The sequence below is a fragment of the Oncorhynchus mykiss genome, chromosome 17 (assembly GCF_057628025.1).
Source record: "Oncorhynchus mykiss isolate SJ-2025 chromosome 17, ASM5762802v1, whole genome shotgun sequence".
Classification (NCBI taxonomy): Eukaryota; Metazoa; Chordata; class Actinopteri; order Salmoniformes; family Salmonidae; genus Oncorhynchus; species Oncorhynchus mykiss.
In genome coordinates this window covers 15,500,309-15,517,417 of record NC_143038.1, presented here as the reverse complement: position 1 = coordinate 15,517,417, position 17,109 = coordinate 15,500,309, and the positions used below count along the sequence as shown (strand labels likewise).

The 17,109-nt window shown below is 42.6% G+C and overlaps 2 protein-coding genes across 4 annotated transcripts in view; both read right to left on the bottom strand.

The window, feature by feature from the left end:
- Nucleotides 1–3,729, bottom strand: part of LOC110493770 (serine/threonine-protein kinase MARK1) — an 81,227-nt gene extending 77,498 nt beyond the window's left edge. For 2 of the 3 annotated variants that reach the window (XM_036949758.2, XM_036949762.2), the window contains exon 1: nucleotides 3,008–3,644. In XM_036949758.2, the coding sequence (XP_036805653.1) occupies nucleotides 3,008–3,058 (51 nt within the window). In that variant the 5' untranslated portion in view covers nucleotides 3,059–3,644. Of the gene's footprint in view, nucleotides 1–3,007 lie in introns of all 3 variants that reach the window. The other variant, XM_036949761.2, reaches the window with a different exon arrangement.
- A 6,004-nt stretch (nucleotides 3,730–9,733) lies between these two features.
- LOC110493769 (inactive tyrosine-protein kinase 7) overlaps nucleotides 9,734–17,109 on the bottom strand; it is a 36,973-nt gene continuing 29,597 nt past the window's right edge. The window contains exons 10-20 of the mRNA XM_021568239.3: nucleotides 16,261–16,380; nucleotides 15,732–15,881; nucleotides 15,165–15,309; nucleotides 14,638–14,765; nucleotides 14,086–14,283; nucleotides 13,512–13,673; nucleotides 13,118–13,371; nucleotides 12,662–12,742; nucleotides 12,206–12,357; nucleotides 11,759–11,937; nucleotides 9,734–11,306 (exon numbers count right to left, since the gene is read on the bottom strand). Of these exons, the coding sequence (XP_021423914.1) occupies nucleotides 11,146–11,306; nucleotides 11,759–11,937; nucleotides 12,206–12,357; nucleotides 12,662–12,742; nucleotides 13,118–13,371; nucleotides 13,512–13,673; nucleotides 14,086–14,283; nucleotides 14,638–14,765; nucleotides 15,165–15,309; nucleotides 15,732–15,881; nucleotides 16,261–16,380 (1,730 nt within the window). The 3' untranslated portion in view covers nucleotides 9,734–11,145. The remainder of the gene's footprint in view (nucleotides 11,307–11,758; nucleotides 11,938–12,205; nucleotides 12,358–12,661; nucleotides 12,743–13,117; nucleotides 13,372–13,511; nucleotides 13,674–14,085; nucleotides 14,284–14,637; nucleotides 14,766–15,164; nucleotides 15,310–15,731; nucleotides 15,882–16,260; nucleotides 16,381–17,109) is intronic.

The following is a 17,109-nucleotide window of genomic DNA, read 5'->3' as shown; positions in this document are numbered from 1 at the left end:
ATTAAAAGTCCAACAAAGTGTTTTAGCAACATAAAATCTTTACATTTTCTGACAAGCAAGCACTTAGTCATTTTCACATTTTCATAGAATGTTTGGGGATGACGTAGAGTACGGCATGTGAAGATTCTAAAGCAATATAGAGAAGGAATCAAAGCAGCCGTGCTTTTGGACAACCAATTAAACACTGCAGTAAATAAAACCCAATAAAAAAAGCATCTGGCTTGTCCAAGCCATTTTTCACTTTGAACTGGACTGTGCTTACAGGCAGTAGCAACTTCGAAACTTTAGATCATTAGAATGCATTCGCCAAAAGCCACAAAATACACCTGAATGGTTTTCTGCAAATATATAAATACAACAGGAGTCTTCCTCCATTTGTTAACTTTACAGTTAATTTGATCAAACAACCATGAAAAAGTAGGCTCTCTCTCCCCCAGTTACGCACATCAACAACTAATGCTAGCCAGAGCAAGATGAGCCGTTTAAGCTAGTTGGCCGTCAAAATTGCACCGATAAACAATGGGAATTGTAGCCTACTCGTCCTTGTGCAGCTTGCCTGCAACCAAGCACCCAAGCTAAGGTTAAAGTTAGCTAGCTTGCTACTTACAGACAAATGAGAGAACACCGCACTCTGACCATGATTAGATAGGCTGTTTAAATGTTATGTAGAGCGTTCGTGACTATTACTTTTTTGGCCTGTTTACTGACACCGGCCATATTCAGCAGGTGTTGTGCGTTCGTAAATTCATTAGTTATTAGTGCTCTGAAATCAGAGTAGATAGCTAGAGTGAATTTGCAAACGCAAGCGATATGCTAACTGGATAAATTAATTGAAGTTCTTGCTAGCTACTGTAACCCTCAGTGGCCTATTCATATCAACAAGTTCAACAACTAATGTTAGCCAGAGAGAAAGGAGCTAAAATCTAACGAAGGAACAGTAGATAAGCCCTCAAACTTTTTAGCTTGTAGTTGGCCGTCAAAATTACACTGACAAATGATAACGCCCTTCTGCAGCATGCCTGAGGGGCGGCAGGTAGCCTAGCGGTTAAGAGAGTTGGGCCAGTAACTGAAAAGTTGCTGGTTCGAATCCTTAAGACGACTAGGTGAAAAATCTGCCGATGTGCCTTTCAGCAAGGCACTGAACCTTTATTTGCTCTGGATAAGAGCGCCATTTAAATGACTTAATCGCAAATGTTAATGCATGCTTGTCCCAAACAATGATTTATACACACACTAGATGACTGCCAGGGGGCGCTATGTTGATGACACCATGCCTCCTTCTTGGCACTCCCCCACCATTGTAAAGAAATATGCTGGAAGCTATAGAAACGCATTTATAAATGTCTACATTGCCACATTTATTCCCTTACAGACACCTTAATGCATATGTTTAAATTATGTGAGCTCAACATTCAAATATATATATATATATATTTTTTTTTTTGATTACTAATGCTACTGTCCACACCAAAAAACTTAAATATCTCATTTTGCCTTTAAAAACATTTAATTTAAATTATGTAGAATTCCATCCATTCCTATGAAGCACTGCACCTACTGAGGAGTGTCAATATGGCCAATACATAGCATCAGTAATCCAGGGTTTATATACATCATTGGTCACAACCTACGTTTTGACAACTGAATGGGAACTTGTCTACATGTCCACCCATTTGATCGACGAGATATGAGAGATATGCTAACTGTGGATAACAGTCGTTCAAGTTCGGACCTGGTCAGCTAACAAAATGACACCTGAATCTCTAGCCATAACCAGGAAGGGTTAGGCTCCGTGTTCTTAGCTTGCCAAATAAATGGCTACATGAATAGCTAGCTAATTAGCCACGTTATGACTGACTTGTGATCATTGCCCTTGTTAGTTTCATTGCATTGACATTCTTAGCCTTAGTTACATTCGTCCGTTTTTGTCCAAAATATTGAGTAATTGAAACAGTTCACTCGGAATGGCTCGAGGATGCAAAATGTACCAGGACAGCTGTGATTTACAACATCATAGCAATATTTGGGTACACATCTGCTGAGGAAATTCATATACGGCTATGTGGAAGCAGACTGACCATCCATGAGATCAAAATAATGCTTTCATAGTGTTTAACAATGACATTGTTTACAAACAGGAGGAAAAGCTTATATTTGGGGGTAAAGACAGTTGAACTAAACTCATGAGGCTTTATGAGTTATATTCTTAAAGAATGAATGGATATATACCAATCATTAAATTGCAAGTCAACAAATGTATGTAACAACTAGGCCTACCTGCAACTACCTGAAAGCCATGTTAATTTTCTTAAAAATCTGAGCAAAATGCATCATTCACAATTTGACATCAACGACCGTACGACAGACGATGATCATTCAAGGCACTTAGAGACGGCCTGCTGAGATGGATTTCTTCCCGCACGTAAGGCCTAACATGATCTCAAAGTTGAGTCACAGCTTTTGAACTGCATGGCATCATCGATGAAGGGGACATGGTCTAGATCTAATGTTGCAGTAGGCTAACAATTGCAATTGTCCTATGCTATGGGACATTTTAACAGCGGTCTCCTCCAGAAATTGAAATACCGTGTAACTCGTTGTTATAATCAGCGAGGCAACATTGTATCTGATTTGTAGACTACGGTTCCCATACATAGATAACCGAAAGCATAATTTAGAACGCAGTCTTCCACACAGACATGGCCCAAATTCTAGCTACTACAAATACGAATGTTTATGTGTAGGCTACGATAGTCTACAATGACATGTGTAAAATTTTATCCGACAAACAATTTAAAATGCGCTAACGTTATAAAATGACAATAGCAGAAGATGGGTAACGTTAGCTAAATCCCCATTGCCCCCACGGGCTATGCCGCTAACTTGCTCACCGATAGGTTACATAGACAAGCCCAATTTTAGCATTATTATGATTCACACGCATCACCACACAGACTTAGCAAAAAATAATATAGACCATAGGGAAGAATATACATTGGATACTTACATTCTCTGTATCACGCTCATTCACAGTGGGCAATGGCGTTCTGGTCGACATTTTGTGTGTACAGGCCGCTAAGCACCGAGCTTGGCAGCCGCCGAGAACAGTGCGACGAGGGAAATATTAATTATACTTTTTTTTACACCACCGGCATTTCCAACCCGACCGTCCAAACCGCAGTATTCCAAACTACAGCATATCTACTTCAAGGCCCGCTTGGAGCCAGCGCAGGGCTATCTATGCTGATAGATGCGCCCCCGGGTACGAGGCAAGCGAGTGTAGCGGGCCGAGAGAACGGATAGGAGTTTGTGTGAAGCAGAGAATCCAGCATTGATCCACCCTGATAGATGGGCTGACACACACTAGGAACGCGAGATGGGGGAATAGTAGTAAAAGGAACACCCTACACAGGAGCGACCTTCATTCTCCCTCCCAAAAGACGAGGATTCATGCAGGATAGCCTACGCGGGTACAACCAATGTTCATGGCATATATTTTATAGAACACATGCAAGCCAAAAAAATATATTCCTTCGTAACGCTGTAAAAGGAAAGAACATGACAGTAGCAACGCCAGGTGGCGAGAGAGGGATCGAGTAACATGAATCAAAGGGAGGGATTTTTTTCATTAAGAATGAAAGAACATTTTTAGGATGATGACGTCTTTGTAGTAGCAGGAGAAGGTTCTTGATTGTTGACCTATGCTGCCAATGATCTGCCTGCATGTGCGAACCTTTTGGAAAGCATCATGATGATCATCATTCTTGGGTGGAATATCATCTCGATTTAAATTATGACCTCCCTAAACATTCGAAGTACCCTATTTGTAAAGCATACCATAATTTATAAGCAAATTGGTCATTGATTCCTGGTCAAAATGGATGGACTTCGTATACATACATTAAAAATACAAGTAATATTATCACCTAGTTTAGTAATAGCAGAAGTAAAAAGCCATATCTAGGACTATCGTCTTACTTGCAATGTCAAAAACTAGTTAAACATGCCAATGTTGCCATCTAGCGTTTATATTTCGGTAACTGCATTGATAAAGGAAATTTGCCTTTATGCTGTACCCTAACAACCCTGAATCCATATGCATTCATTTGTACAACTGACTAGGTATCCCCTATTCCCTTTCCGCCAATGTCACCATCCTGTGTTATGCTACATTTCTGGTACCCCGTGTACATAGACAGTAGCAACGTTACTCATTGTTTTCTTATTCTTTTCTCTGCATTGTGAAGGACCTGTAAGTAAGCATTTCACTGTTAGTCTACTACACCTGTTGTTTAGGAAGCATGTGACAAATAAGATTTGATTTCAGGTCCTATGTGTAATTTACAAGGTAATGAAATGCGCTTAGTTGCGCTCAAATATTTTGGCACAGTTGCACTTTACAATGGAGCAGAATGTTCCGTTCTCTTTTCAACACTGTTTGAATGGCAATGTTTTACACTGTAGGTTAGTGTAGGCAGGGTTGGGGAGTAACGGATTACATTAATGTAAGGAATTACTTAAAACGGTAACTATAATCCGTTACGTTACCAGTAGAAATATTGTAATTAGATACTTTTTAAAAACTAGATTACTTTTAAATTCAGAATGTTTACGAAATTTTTTTTGTTGACACTTGTTCTCAATGACATTCAAATCAGCATTGAAAAAAAAGTGCAAGTTTAAATTTGTTCCACCTGAGCGAGTCTGACCACTATGATGACTATGTTTGATGGATCATGGGAAAAGAGCAGTGAAGGCTTTTGTAGGCTAGTCCAAGCTATGTCTTTCAATGGTGCGACTGCTGTCGGCATCCGAATTGCCATGAATGTTTAATGCTTTTCGACTTGTCCCCAAATTAATATAATTGGTTGAGTTTGTTTTGATATTTTAACCTGCGTGTCGTGATCACAAAATACATTTATGCACGCGCGCAGCAGGTTTGGGTTGTTGTTCACAAATCTAAGTGTGTATTTTAAACCAATGGTTGAATTCTAAAAGTTTAAACTGCCTATCAATCATTGTTTTTGAATGCGCTTTTGCAACAGCTGCATAGTGCAGAGCAAGCCTACATAACCAACCCATAAAGTAATTTAACATCCATATATGGCCAGCTATGTAAACTTTAACATCGATTTATCCTGCAATAGATGTTCAATTGGTAACTTACATTTGGCTTCTTCTAATGCCTCTTAAGGGAAAATTAATCTAAAAGTACCTGAATGTAATCAGATTACGTTACTGAGTTTGGGTAATCCAAGTTACGTTACTGATTACAATTTGACAGGTAACTAGTAACTAAGGGATTACATTTAGAAAGTAACCTACCCAACCCCGATGGTAGGTACCTGCAATTTACCAATGGGTTTTGAGAGGATGCGAGGAGTATGCAATTGAGATTATCCCAATATATTTGAGCGCAACCTTCTCAAAACCCATTAGAGGAGGTCAGTGGGGAGGGACCTCTGGCTTTTGCCACCAATGGGTTTTGAGAAGGAGGCGAGGACACAAGGAGTGTGCAATTGAGATTCTTCCTGAGATTAATTTTACTACATTGAAAGCTTGACTCAGAGACCCATTTTCTCCACTTTTTAAATGTGTCAACTGGCAATCTGTGTAGATCCCCTGCATGACATCTCTTTGCCAGAGACAGAGGCTAATTTCAGATTTAGCCAGTAGGCTTCTCCAAATAACCATGTGGCTACATAAACATAACCTGGGGTGAGAGTTCAGTGGCGTAATAATTAGTCCAAATCCTAGAGAAGTTGCAAATGTAAAATGTTTTACAACGAAACGTTTAATTCCTAGTGAATACAGCCCAGTTCGGTCCAATGAACTGAATGACATGCTTCCCCAAAACAGTGCACTGTTCTTCAACAGCTTTTGAGGTATGTTTGCTCCCGTTTGGTGGGTGTGGCTTGGCAGTGTGGCCAGGGGTGCGTTTAGTTCAGTTCAATGTTTGCTACGTTGCATGACAGTTTGTACTGACCAACATGTTTCCCAAAACAGTCCACTGTTCAACAGCCTTTTATGGTCGTTTTGTGATTTAATATTATTTTCGATATTATTTGAAATTCAGTTTTCACACCCGATTTAACTCTTTATTTTGTAACACATTTATATTTCGTTTCATTACTTAGTTAGGGACAGAAAGTAGCCTATGTGTGGGACGCTTGGGGTGGGGTGTCACTGCCCCCAGTGGCAAGAAGTAATACATATGGTGATGGGCCAGGACCATATACTTGGATAGACAGACCATCTGTGTGCGTGGGCAGTGCCATTGAGGCCATCTCTATCTTAAAATAGTCTATTTTCTTCTTCACCAGTAAAATTCATTGGCTGATCCCTCCTGATGACCCAGCTGTCATGACTCCACTGGGTCATCAGGTCATGCCAACCGGGACATCAGGAGGGATCAGTTGGAAGTCCCCACCCCATTGACTAAATCAAAATGGTGAAAGTACTCAATGGCGCTGCCCATGCTAAACACAGGCTTTTGGCCACTAGAGGACTCCATACAACTCCATTGCCAGGACAAACAGTAGGTTAGGTTTAAATTATATATCAATCCTAATGTGACTTGGATTTAAAGGATAAGTGCCTAAACTGATGCAAGAAATATGGAAGGAAACTCTCATTCCCATTTTATAACAATCCAATGTTGTTTTTAAACTTTAGTAGTAGATGGAAGAATCAAGTACCTTTACCTGACAAAGAGGAAAAAAACAAATGAAGTCATGCCATGTTATGTTTATGTAATAAACATGTATCATTGACTAACCCCTTCAAACAGGGTTTGTAAAAACATCTTTCTGTTCAACCATACAAGATTTTCTGGTTTATCTACAAGACTCAAGAAGAGGTGGTCGTTCAGTTTCTCAAGCCTGATGACAGTTGTCCACAGACAGAGATTATTCACTCCACAAACATTTGGGAGGCAGGGGCAGAAACAAGATCCAGTGCCACAGGGCACAGCTTTGAATAAAAAGCATCCTTGCATGCCAGAACTGGAGAGGCGACTAAACATACCCACCTTATATCTCTTCCTAGTATTTCCACAGCTCACAGGGGCACTTAATGCCCTGCCAGGTTGACCTTCCAGCTAGACCGTTACCTCAGACACAATCTTCAATGCGAGGAAGCTATAGTTCTGAAGCATTGTGGTTGAGATGCTTGCTGGATTCATCGTGCTGGCATCTTCCATGTGAAGCACTCACGCAGTGACTTCAGGAGGACCTGTGCCAACTGTTTTGCAACAGTAGTTGACTGCAAGTGTGCCTCAAGGTTGAGACGACACGGCACCACATCAGACAGCGACTGGCTGTCAGTGATGTTGGTCGTGTGAATTGTGAATAGCTCCAGAGACTTCACAAGCTGCTCTAGCTTGGCCCAGCCACACTCCGTGCTCGCCTTCTGATTTCTTCCCTGTTAGCTATTGATAGCTAGGGATAGTGATGCACAAGCTACGCCCATTTGAAACTTTGGCAATCACTGGCAGATTCAGAATGTCGAAAATTTGATTTTTGCTCAAAGTTCAGAAGAAAACAAACTAAATAATTGGTTTTTATTTGATTAGTTATTTTTGCAGTCAACGATAATACACTGAACAAAAATATAAAAACATGTCAAGTGTTGGTCCCATGTTTCATGAACTGAAATAAGATCCAAGAAATGTTCCATACGCACAAAAAGCTTATTTCTCTGAAATTTGGTACACAAATGTTTATCCCTTTTAGTGAACATTTTTCCTTTGCCAAGATAATCCATCCACCTGAGGCTTATCAAGGATCAGATTAACCTCTACGGGATCGGTGTCCATAAAGCAGGATGGTTGTTGCTAATGTGCGCTAATGTGACTAGAACGACGTAAGTAACATCCAACTTTCCAGGACATAGACATGTCTTATGTGAAGAAAGCTTAAATGATTGTTAAACTAACTGCACTGTCCAATTTAAGTAGCTATTATAGTGAAAAAAAAGACCATGCTATTGTTTGAGTGCACAACAACAAAACACTTTTAGCACAGCAACTGGGTTGACACATTGACCTCTAAAGGTAAACAATGTACGTACATTAAGTAATCTTGCTCTGATTTGTCATCCTGAGGGTCCCAGAGATAAAATGTAGGAACTGGGTTCTACAGTTTGAAGCCCTGCCGTCTCTGTCCCCACACCCACTTGCCATCTTGATGTGTGAAGGTTAGTGTCTTTTCTGTAGGGAAGCTAATTATCCATTGTGTATGACATTCCTGTAAGTCTCTTGTGCGGCTGCTCGGCCATTGAAACCCATCTCAAGAAGCTCCCCACAAACTGTTCTGGTGCTGGCATTGCTTCCAGAGGCAGTTTGGAACTCTGGGAAATTTTTGCACGCTTCAGCACTCGGCAGTCCCGTTTTGAGCTTATGTGGCCTACCACTCCTCAATAACATGTTGAAAGTCACTGAGCTCTTCAGTACGGGCCATTCTACTACCAATATTCTTCTATGGCGATTGCATGGCTGTGTGCTTGACTTTATACACCTAGTCAGCAACAGGTGTGGCTGAAATAACCAAATACACTAATTTGAAGGGTTGTTCACATACTTTTGTCTATGTAGTGTATCAATAAGATACGAGCTGAATGAGCCACCTACGATTGTTGCCAGCTATCTGACCGTTCAACATCATAACAAATCTTCTTCAGGCCACATCGATGCGCGCACATCATTAGTCCTCAATTTGGTATTTCCTGCCATCTGGAAGCTAGAACCATTGTGGAGAATTGCGCAACTCTAATGGTCAACATTTTTCCACCTTGTGGACCATTTGAGTGTGTTGAAACAAACCAGGGCTTATGAAATGTGAGTTCTGGCAGAACTACAAGAAGTTGTAGCTGGGAAAACGTATTTTAATTAGCATAATTTTCACTGCAGGGTTATATTATGTACTGTTACAGATCATAGGGATTATCTGTCACAAATGATATTAGCAGTTTGATAGAGAATTCTGTGTCCCTTGGATGCCTGTCGGCTGACACTGTAGGACAGGGGAAACCAGGAGAATGACCCAGGAAGCCGACATATCCCGTTGAACCCCAGAATCCCTACGGATTCATATCTCAAGCAGCCATCGGGCCGCTGCTACTGGGACGCAGAGTGGACTGGAGGAAAGAAACCCAGAGCCATATCAGTGGGGGTGATGTCCAAACAGAAGGGGAAGGAGTAAGGGAGGGAGTACATGGAGCAAAATGCAAAGGCTGGGGGAACAAGTTCCATCCTTCCTCCTGAGATTTCTACCTGGTTACTTAAATTTGAAATGGTGGAGCTGGCCTGCGCTCATCAGTCAAGGCGGTTTGGGGTTTATCTGGACTGGCCCAGAGACGACCTGTGATTCTACCTAATCGATTCAGAACGTGGGTCAAGTGTCCCTCCTTATGCATTCCACATCACGTTCACGGAGCCACACTATGCTGGATTTAGGATTCACAGATCTTCATCCTCCATCACTGCAAGCCGGACTGACCCTCAAAACAAACTAAAAAAATTGACTTCCTGAGTTTGATACTGATATTAACTTTGGATAAATATCAGATGTGGACAAAGCTTGAATATCATTGCAGAGGGTTATTTTTTGTTAAATTGTTGAAATAGATATTTTGTACTCTTACTCAAGCTAAACTCTAAAAGTTACCAGTGAGATCTTATATTTGTTAATGTTGTATGCACAATATTTACCAAACGGCGTACAAACAAAAAAGGTACATTTACAACATTTTATTGGACCAGCGCCATGTATATGCCATGGCTAATATGCGTTTGTATAAACATACTTAAAATAGAAAACTGCAATGTATAAAAATGTTCACGTAAAAAAGTAAATATTAAAACAAAAGCAAGAAAGTAAATATAAAAACAATAGCAAGACAGCAATCTGATGCAGAGTCCTTCATTTGCCAGGCATTTTTTTCAATTCAGGAGAACCTTAATTCAATTTTGGGGGGCAAAAGAAAAATGGACAAACTATTACACATCATAAAATGCCTCGCACATAAAAAAATTATATCAAAGAAGCTTAGTACCTTTCTATACAGTGAAAAAATACAAAACAGGACCTTTAAAATAAGTTAACAGGTCTCCGAAACAATCCTTCTACAAAACAAAAATGTATAGTTGTGATCAGTGCATGTTTTAAGCATGTATACAAAGCACTTTTAGACGAATGTCTACGAAGAAAGGTTTCTCCCACTCTGATTGGAAAAGCTCTGGTCGTGATAGGATTGGATGATTGATGGGCAAATGGAGCAGTAACATTCAGACATCTTTGATAGGAGTACAAAACTGTTCATGACAGGATGGCCTTTATAAAATAGCTAGCCTATAATGCTACAACTTAGATCAGTTACCTTAACTCCAAAACAGCATGTTGAAGCTAATTCAGGGTCCATATACTACCACGACTATACTTTAAAACCAACCAAAGATTTACCTTCAAGGCAAGGAAAACTAGGGTTGTGAGCGGTGATTCCATCCACACTCCAGCTAAACTCCACAAGTTCAATAATGCCACCGCTGGCCCTTTACCTCGTTTTGATCATATCTAACGGGGTGAGAGACATTTGATTTTTACTCCCGAAGAGGTTGTACCTTCATGTCCCGTTTGGCTCTGGGAAGAAAATGTCCCTTTTGTCTTGTCCATTTGCAAACATGAGTAACAGAAAAGATTCAATTGGGGTGAAAACCGTGTTAACTGTCATTAGTTTCTAGATTAAAATGTTATAGACAGCATTTGACCTGCTAAGGCAGAATAGAAGTCCTCATTGTAAAAAATAGTCATTTTAATCCATAGAGAAGGAGAAGCTCATTGGATGTTGATCTCTTCTCGGCTGGGTCCTCATTTGCGACCAAATTTCCTAGTTGTTAAGAGTCTTGTTCTGCTCTTGTAGACGCTAACTAGAGGCCAACCAGGCAGAGTAGGATAGTCCTGGAGTGCTAGACACACAAACTCAAAAGGCCAATACATGCATGCACAACAACAACAACAACGTGTATACATACCTCACGTACACATTTGTACACGACCGCTCTCACACACACACACACACACGTCACCTCCCCCCATTGATAACACATTCATACCCTTACACACAAACTGTGCACCTGGGCCGTGTGTGTTACACCTTGCTCTCGGAGGGCAGTTCGCTGAGGGCAGAGACGATGTCATTAAAGCAGGCACGGTCCTTGGGGCTGGAGGCCCAGCAGCGAGTCATCAGCTTGTACACCCGAGAAGGACAGCCCTGGGGCAGGGGCAGCTTCCCCCGGCCCTCCCTCAGCTCTGGTAGAGGGAAAGACGTGAGAGAACGACATACATGGGGGTGAGAGCGAGCGAGATGCAGGGAAAGATGGAGGGATAGAGAAATAAAGACTGAGGGAAAGAACATGTGGGGGTTAGAGTGAAACTCAAATAGATGGGAAACAAAATAACATTTATACCTCACTATCCTTTCACTCATGACCAATACTCTGAAAGGACCAACAGGAGAGCGCAATAAACATCACTGCAATGTCAACATGTGAAAACTATGTTTTGTACTAAAAAAATAGATGGGATTTTAGTGACATATTGTGTGGTTTTAAACAACTATGAGCAGGCAAAGGATAAAGTAACCCATTAGGAGGATGACAAAATATGTGACCCTGGAATAGTGCTCTTCTACCTCTACCCCCATCTGGGGTGAAGCAGCATCCTTCAATAACATTTCCAAGATCCAGTTTGACTGCCCTCACCTTCGAGGACCTTGTCGTGGTCGAGCGCAGCATGCGGCAGCTCCCCCAGGCTAAACACCTCCCACATGAGCACGCCGAAGGACCACACATCCGTCTTGGTGGAGTAGTCGTCCTCAAACACGGCCTCGCTGGGCAGCCAGCGCAGAGGGATCCACGCCTGCCGGTAGTGATAGTACTCACTGGAGGGGAAGAGGAGGAAGAGAGGATGGGAGAGGAGGGGGTGATCTTTGGTCATTGGGTGGCGCCACAGTTAATTTAGTCTGTCATACGTCATCACTTTACATATCACAAGTCTCTTTAAATGGAGACTTGCTTTGGGAAACCTAAATTATCGAAACAATTATTCTATGACTGGATTCATCAAAATTAATCAAAACCTTAAATGTGGTTTTCAACCGCAAGGGATCTTTCCTGGTTAAATCAAGATTTAATTCAATGTAATCTTACTCGTTGTAGACATCCTTGCTGAGCCCCAGTGCAGACACCTTGACCTGTCTCTTGGCACTGATCAGACAGTTGCGGGTGGCTAGGTCCTTGTGGACGAAGCGCTGATTGGATAGATGCTCCATCCCCCGGGCAACCTGCAGACACACCCCCACCTGAGGGAGAGAGAGTGGGACATAGAAAGCATTAAATCACTGTGTTTTCAAGCGTATGTGTGTCTTCAAGTGAGTGAGTTAGTGTGTGTTTAAGCATTTTAATGGCTTTTTAAATCACATCTTATGGTTAATCTGTTTCTCCTTCTGAGTGGTCCAACAGGCAGTGAAAGCCAGTGGCATGATGCAACAGGAGATACTTACTGTAAGCACCAGCTACCAAATCCTGGCCTACTGCACTGAAGCCACGACCTGTTTAAGATGCTAATGTATGCGTTCTTTTGAGTATGTGTGTGTGTAAACTGACCTTCTGCTTGGTGCTGAGGTGATGGGACTTGGGTTTCTCCTCCTTGTTCTTGGACATCTTGAGGTATTGCTTCAGGTCCCCCTAGGAACATATACACAGGTCTGGGGTCGATGCTAAATCATGGATGATTTAAAAAAGGGACACCCACACACGTTTTTTACTGCACTGGGGCCAGTGTGTGCGTATGTAGCTCATATTTTAAATCTGTATTTTATCAATGCATTTTATCTTAATACACATGTATTTCAATGATACAATTGACTGCCATGTAGAATACATAAAGTGTGTGTGTTTGTAGAGAGTAGGGTGAAGTTAAGTTGCCCGTAGACACTGATCTTGGGTCAGTTTAGCATTTCCCCTACTAATGGTTAAGGTTTGGGGGAGGGGAAACTGTTCCTAGATCTGTACCTAGGAGAAACTTCACCCCAGAGCGTAAGCAAGTAGCTCCATCCTTACCAATTCAGCGTACTCCAGTATGAGGTAGTGGGGCTCGGCTTCTCTGCACATGCCCAGTAGGCGCACCAGGTTGGGGTGGCCCAGCTTGCCGAACATCTCGATCTCGCGGCGGAACTCCAGCTGCAGGGTCTCGTCCCGCGTCTGCAGACTCTTCACCAGCACCACTGTCTCCTCCTCATCTTCACTGCCTCTTCCTCCTGCCGACATGATGCCCTTGGCTTTGGCCAGGAACACCTCGCCAAACTCACCTTTCCCTGTTTAGAAGGAAATCAGTATGATTGTATATAGCCTTTATTTATACAGGTAAGTCAACTAAGAACCAATTCTTAGTTACAATGACAACTTTTCCAAATTCTTATTTACAATGACTGTGCGCACATGCATTGCTCCATACCCAGAGTGGTGATGGTGGTCAAGTTGGCGCGGGGGTAGGGCCCTTTGTCGTGGCTGCTGTGGCGCTTGTTATTGGCGCTGCTGGCCGTGGTGCCCATGTTGGTCAGTGCCACCTCCTCCTGGATCTCAGCGGTGGCCTGCCCGTTGGTCTGCACCGTGCCCCCTGTAGTGCCAGGACAAAATGGCATCCTTCAATACCAGTAACTAAACATTCTGATTGCTCTTCTTATTTCTAGGTACAGAAATGTTAAAGCAACACAGCCATGGAAATGAAGTATCACTTGAAACAGTTCCGTTTTGGAGACTAACTCCAGAGGCTAACACACAGTTGTGGTGTTAACATTATTTTTTTTTTTGCCGCCATTTATTGATATCGTATAAAAAAATAATTGCAACTGATAACGAATATTGACTTTGCATATCGGTGCCCGTCACTAGTAATACATGTACATGCAGTACAACAACTATACATATTTGTAATGTTTCCAATAAAGTTCAACTCAATTCTCCTCACACTACCAGGAAAACCAGACACTACTGAATTCAACTGAATGGAATCGACTGTGAACGCTGACCGTTGAGGTGCTCTGTCTCGGCCTCCTCTCCCTCTGGGCCCTTTAGTCTCTTGGCGTTGCGTCTCTTCTTGCAGTAGAACATCAGGCCCAGGACGATGATGATGTAGGCCACGGCGGCGCCCACCGATAGGCCGATTGTCTGGATCATCTTGTAGGGCGCCTTTTCGTCCTCCTCCAACGAGTGGTGCACGGGCTTCTCTGTTGGCACGCAGACACACACACACGAAAGGGTCTGGTGATGTGCTTCTCTATTGAATTAAAGCCTATTGAAGTCTATTGAATCACCATCTCAGCCTCAGATGTCAAGTGGACACTTCAAGACGGCGCCACTCAATTACATCCTTTGTACATCCTTAGTACATCCTAAATGAGACATTGCAGTCTCGAAATGTTTCACTTGTCTTGACCCGGTTAGTGTAATTACACATTCAAGCACCAAGAGGTATTTAGTTTGGTGCTCCATTTGATTTCCTCCCCCTACCACAACCACAAAAATACTGTACAGCTGCAGCAGGCACACAAAGTTTATCAGTTTATCTCCTGGTGTCTTACCTACGACATAGAGCTCTGCCGATGTGTGGCCGATATTGCAGCTGTTGCCAGCGATGCATGTGAAGCTTCCCGTGTCCTCCACACTCACGTCGTGGATGACCAGAGAGCCGTTGGGCATCTTCTGAAACCTGGAGAGAAAACAGCAGAGGGGACAGGGGTGAGGCCGTGGCTGCAGTCAATTCCTTTCCCTACTTTACTCCAGTCCTATTTCACTCCCTTCCCCTTGACCTTGATCTGAGGGGTCTCAAGGTATAAGGAGCTTCCAACATATTGCATTTACCTTATAGAACTGCAAATAATGAAATGTTCGACCTAAGGGAAGGCATAGGAAGGGAATTGGGACTGGCTTATGGCAATATGGCAAAGGCTAGATGGGTTCTTATCATGGTAGGGAAGATGTCACTAGCAAAACACAATCCAAACATTCCATTTAGCACGGTGTTCAGAACAAAAAACCCACAAATGAGAAACCAAATACTACAAAATGACTTTGGGCCTTAACAAAACAGACAGTTGTGGTTCTCTACCTGCTCTTGCGAGGCTCCAGGAACTTGTCTTTCTTCTTCCACTGGATAAAGGGCTGGGGGTCACCGGTGGCCTGGCAGTGCAGAATGGCTGTGTGGCCCTGGTAAACAGTGGTGTGCTCCGGTTCCATATTAAATGTTATATACACTGGGAGAGAGAGGGGAGAAGGAAATAAATAGTGGAAGAGAAGTGTTGGTTAAGATGGATTTAGTTGCGTTGGAGTCTGGAGACAGCTTTGGTGATGGTTGCATTAGCACAGTTGATGAAATCATTGGTAAAAAAAAACTAGAAACATTTGGGGATTGTCTACATTAGCTGTGAACAACTTAGTTCTGCCATCTTGATTACTGCCATTTTTGCTTCTAAACTTAACCCTTCAACTTAATTACTGTCACAGGTTGGCTGGAGCATACATATACATTTTTCACAGGTAGAAATCAATCTCTGGTTAAAAGTAGAGGACGACATCCAGAGGACCCTTGGTCTGTGTGGTGTCTGGTTGTATAGGTGGCAGCTTTGTGGTGTGTCTGTGACCTGCATTGGTGCCACTAGTGTTAGTGGAGGGATACCTGCTACGGTGAGCTGCACGGCGGCTGTGATCTGGCCCTGCGGGCTGTTGGATGCCAGGCAGGTGTAGTTGCCCGCGTCGTCCCTCGTCACCTTTGCGAAGTGGAGCACGCCGCCGGTCTGGACTACATGCTCCGGCAGCTCACTGCCATCTGCAGGGGGGAATATTAGAGATTCACATTCACGTTTATTGTCCTACAAGTGGAGCACAGCTCTCAGATTATAGACAAAACCCATTTAGAAAACCCATTTACATCTACAATGAAACTATAATTAAATAAATAAATCTAACTATTCCAATAAGCTTGGTAGAAACAGTGGGGGTAAGAAATATGGCAGAAGATCGGACTGAGCCAATAAGCTAGGCAGTTATTACCATATTGCTTACACCCATACTATCCTTTGAGATCAACTAGAAGTGTAAAGGTACAAGGGGTAGGAGCTACGAGTTGATTTTGGATTGGATTGAGCAACACAGGACTTAGACACCCACATGTACAAAGGCAGGCAAGGAGGTCCGCGATCACCCACCTGCTTTGGTCCACTGAATGGTGGGGGTCTCGCGGCCCTTGGCAGAGCACTGCACAGTGCTCTCCTTGTCCAACTCCAGACACTGGGAGGGCTGGGGGGTGGGGGTGAACTTCAGCTTCTCTGGAGGAAGGAGACAAACGTGTTGGAGACCGAGCACAGAGTAGAGACAGACACACACACACAGACAAAGACACACACGCACCCCCTAGGGTTTCCGTCAGGAAAATTTGGCACTGGACAAGTGACCAGGAAGACTTACAGTTATTGGACATTTGATACATTTACCGGTCATCCATTTGCGTTATAGCGCGTAACCCATTAGGTCTTCCAGCGCCATCAATAAATCAGCGATATTGGCCAAGAGAGACATTTACATGTCCTTAAAAACAGCCTATAACTAATTACAAAACACTATTTATTCCTTGTGTTTCGATGTGTAGCATATGCAAAACTGAATTTCTTTATACATGTCAGATAGGCGAATGTCTGCTATACAGATATATGCGTTCAGAAGGGGGATAATTCATACATTTTTTTATCAGAATATTTTTCTATAAAGACAGGCGTTATATTGTAAGATTATAGGAGTAACTCTGTTAGGCCTAAAACATTCTACCTCACAAGTTCAACTGACAGAGTCAGTTGGAGCGCCGGGGCGCACTGCCTTCATATCATAGGCCTGCAGTGTAATAGGCTACACCACCCCAAACCGTCACAAAAGCTTCTAAACGTTATCAGGGTCATATCAAAAGTAAGTAAAAGAAAATGTCTCAACATAATGGAACAAAAACACTTGTGAACTGGTTTAACAAGCTATATTGCAGCAATTACCAAGAAAGGCTAGTGCCT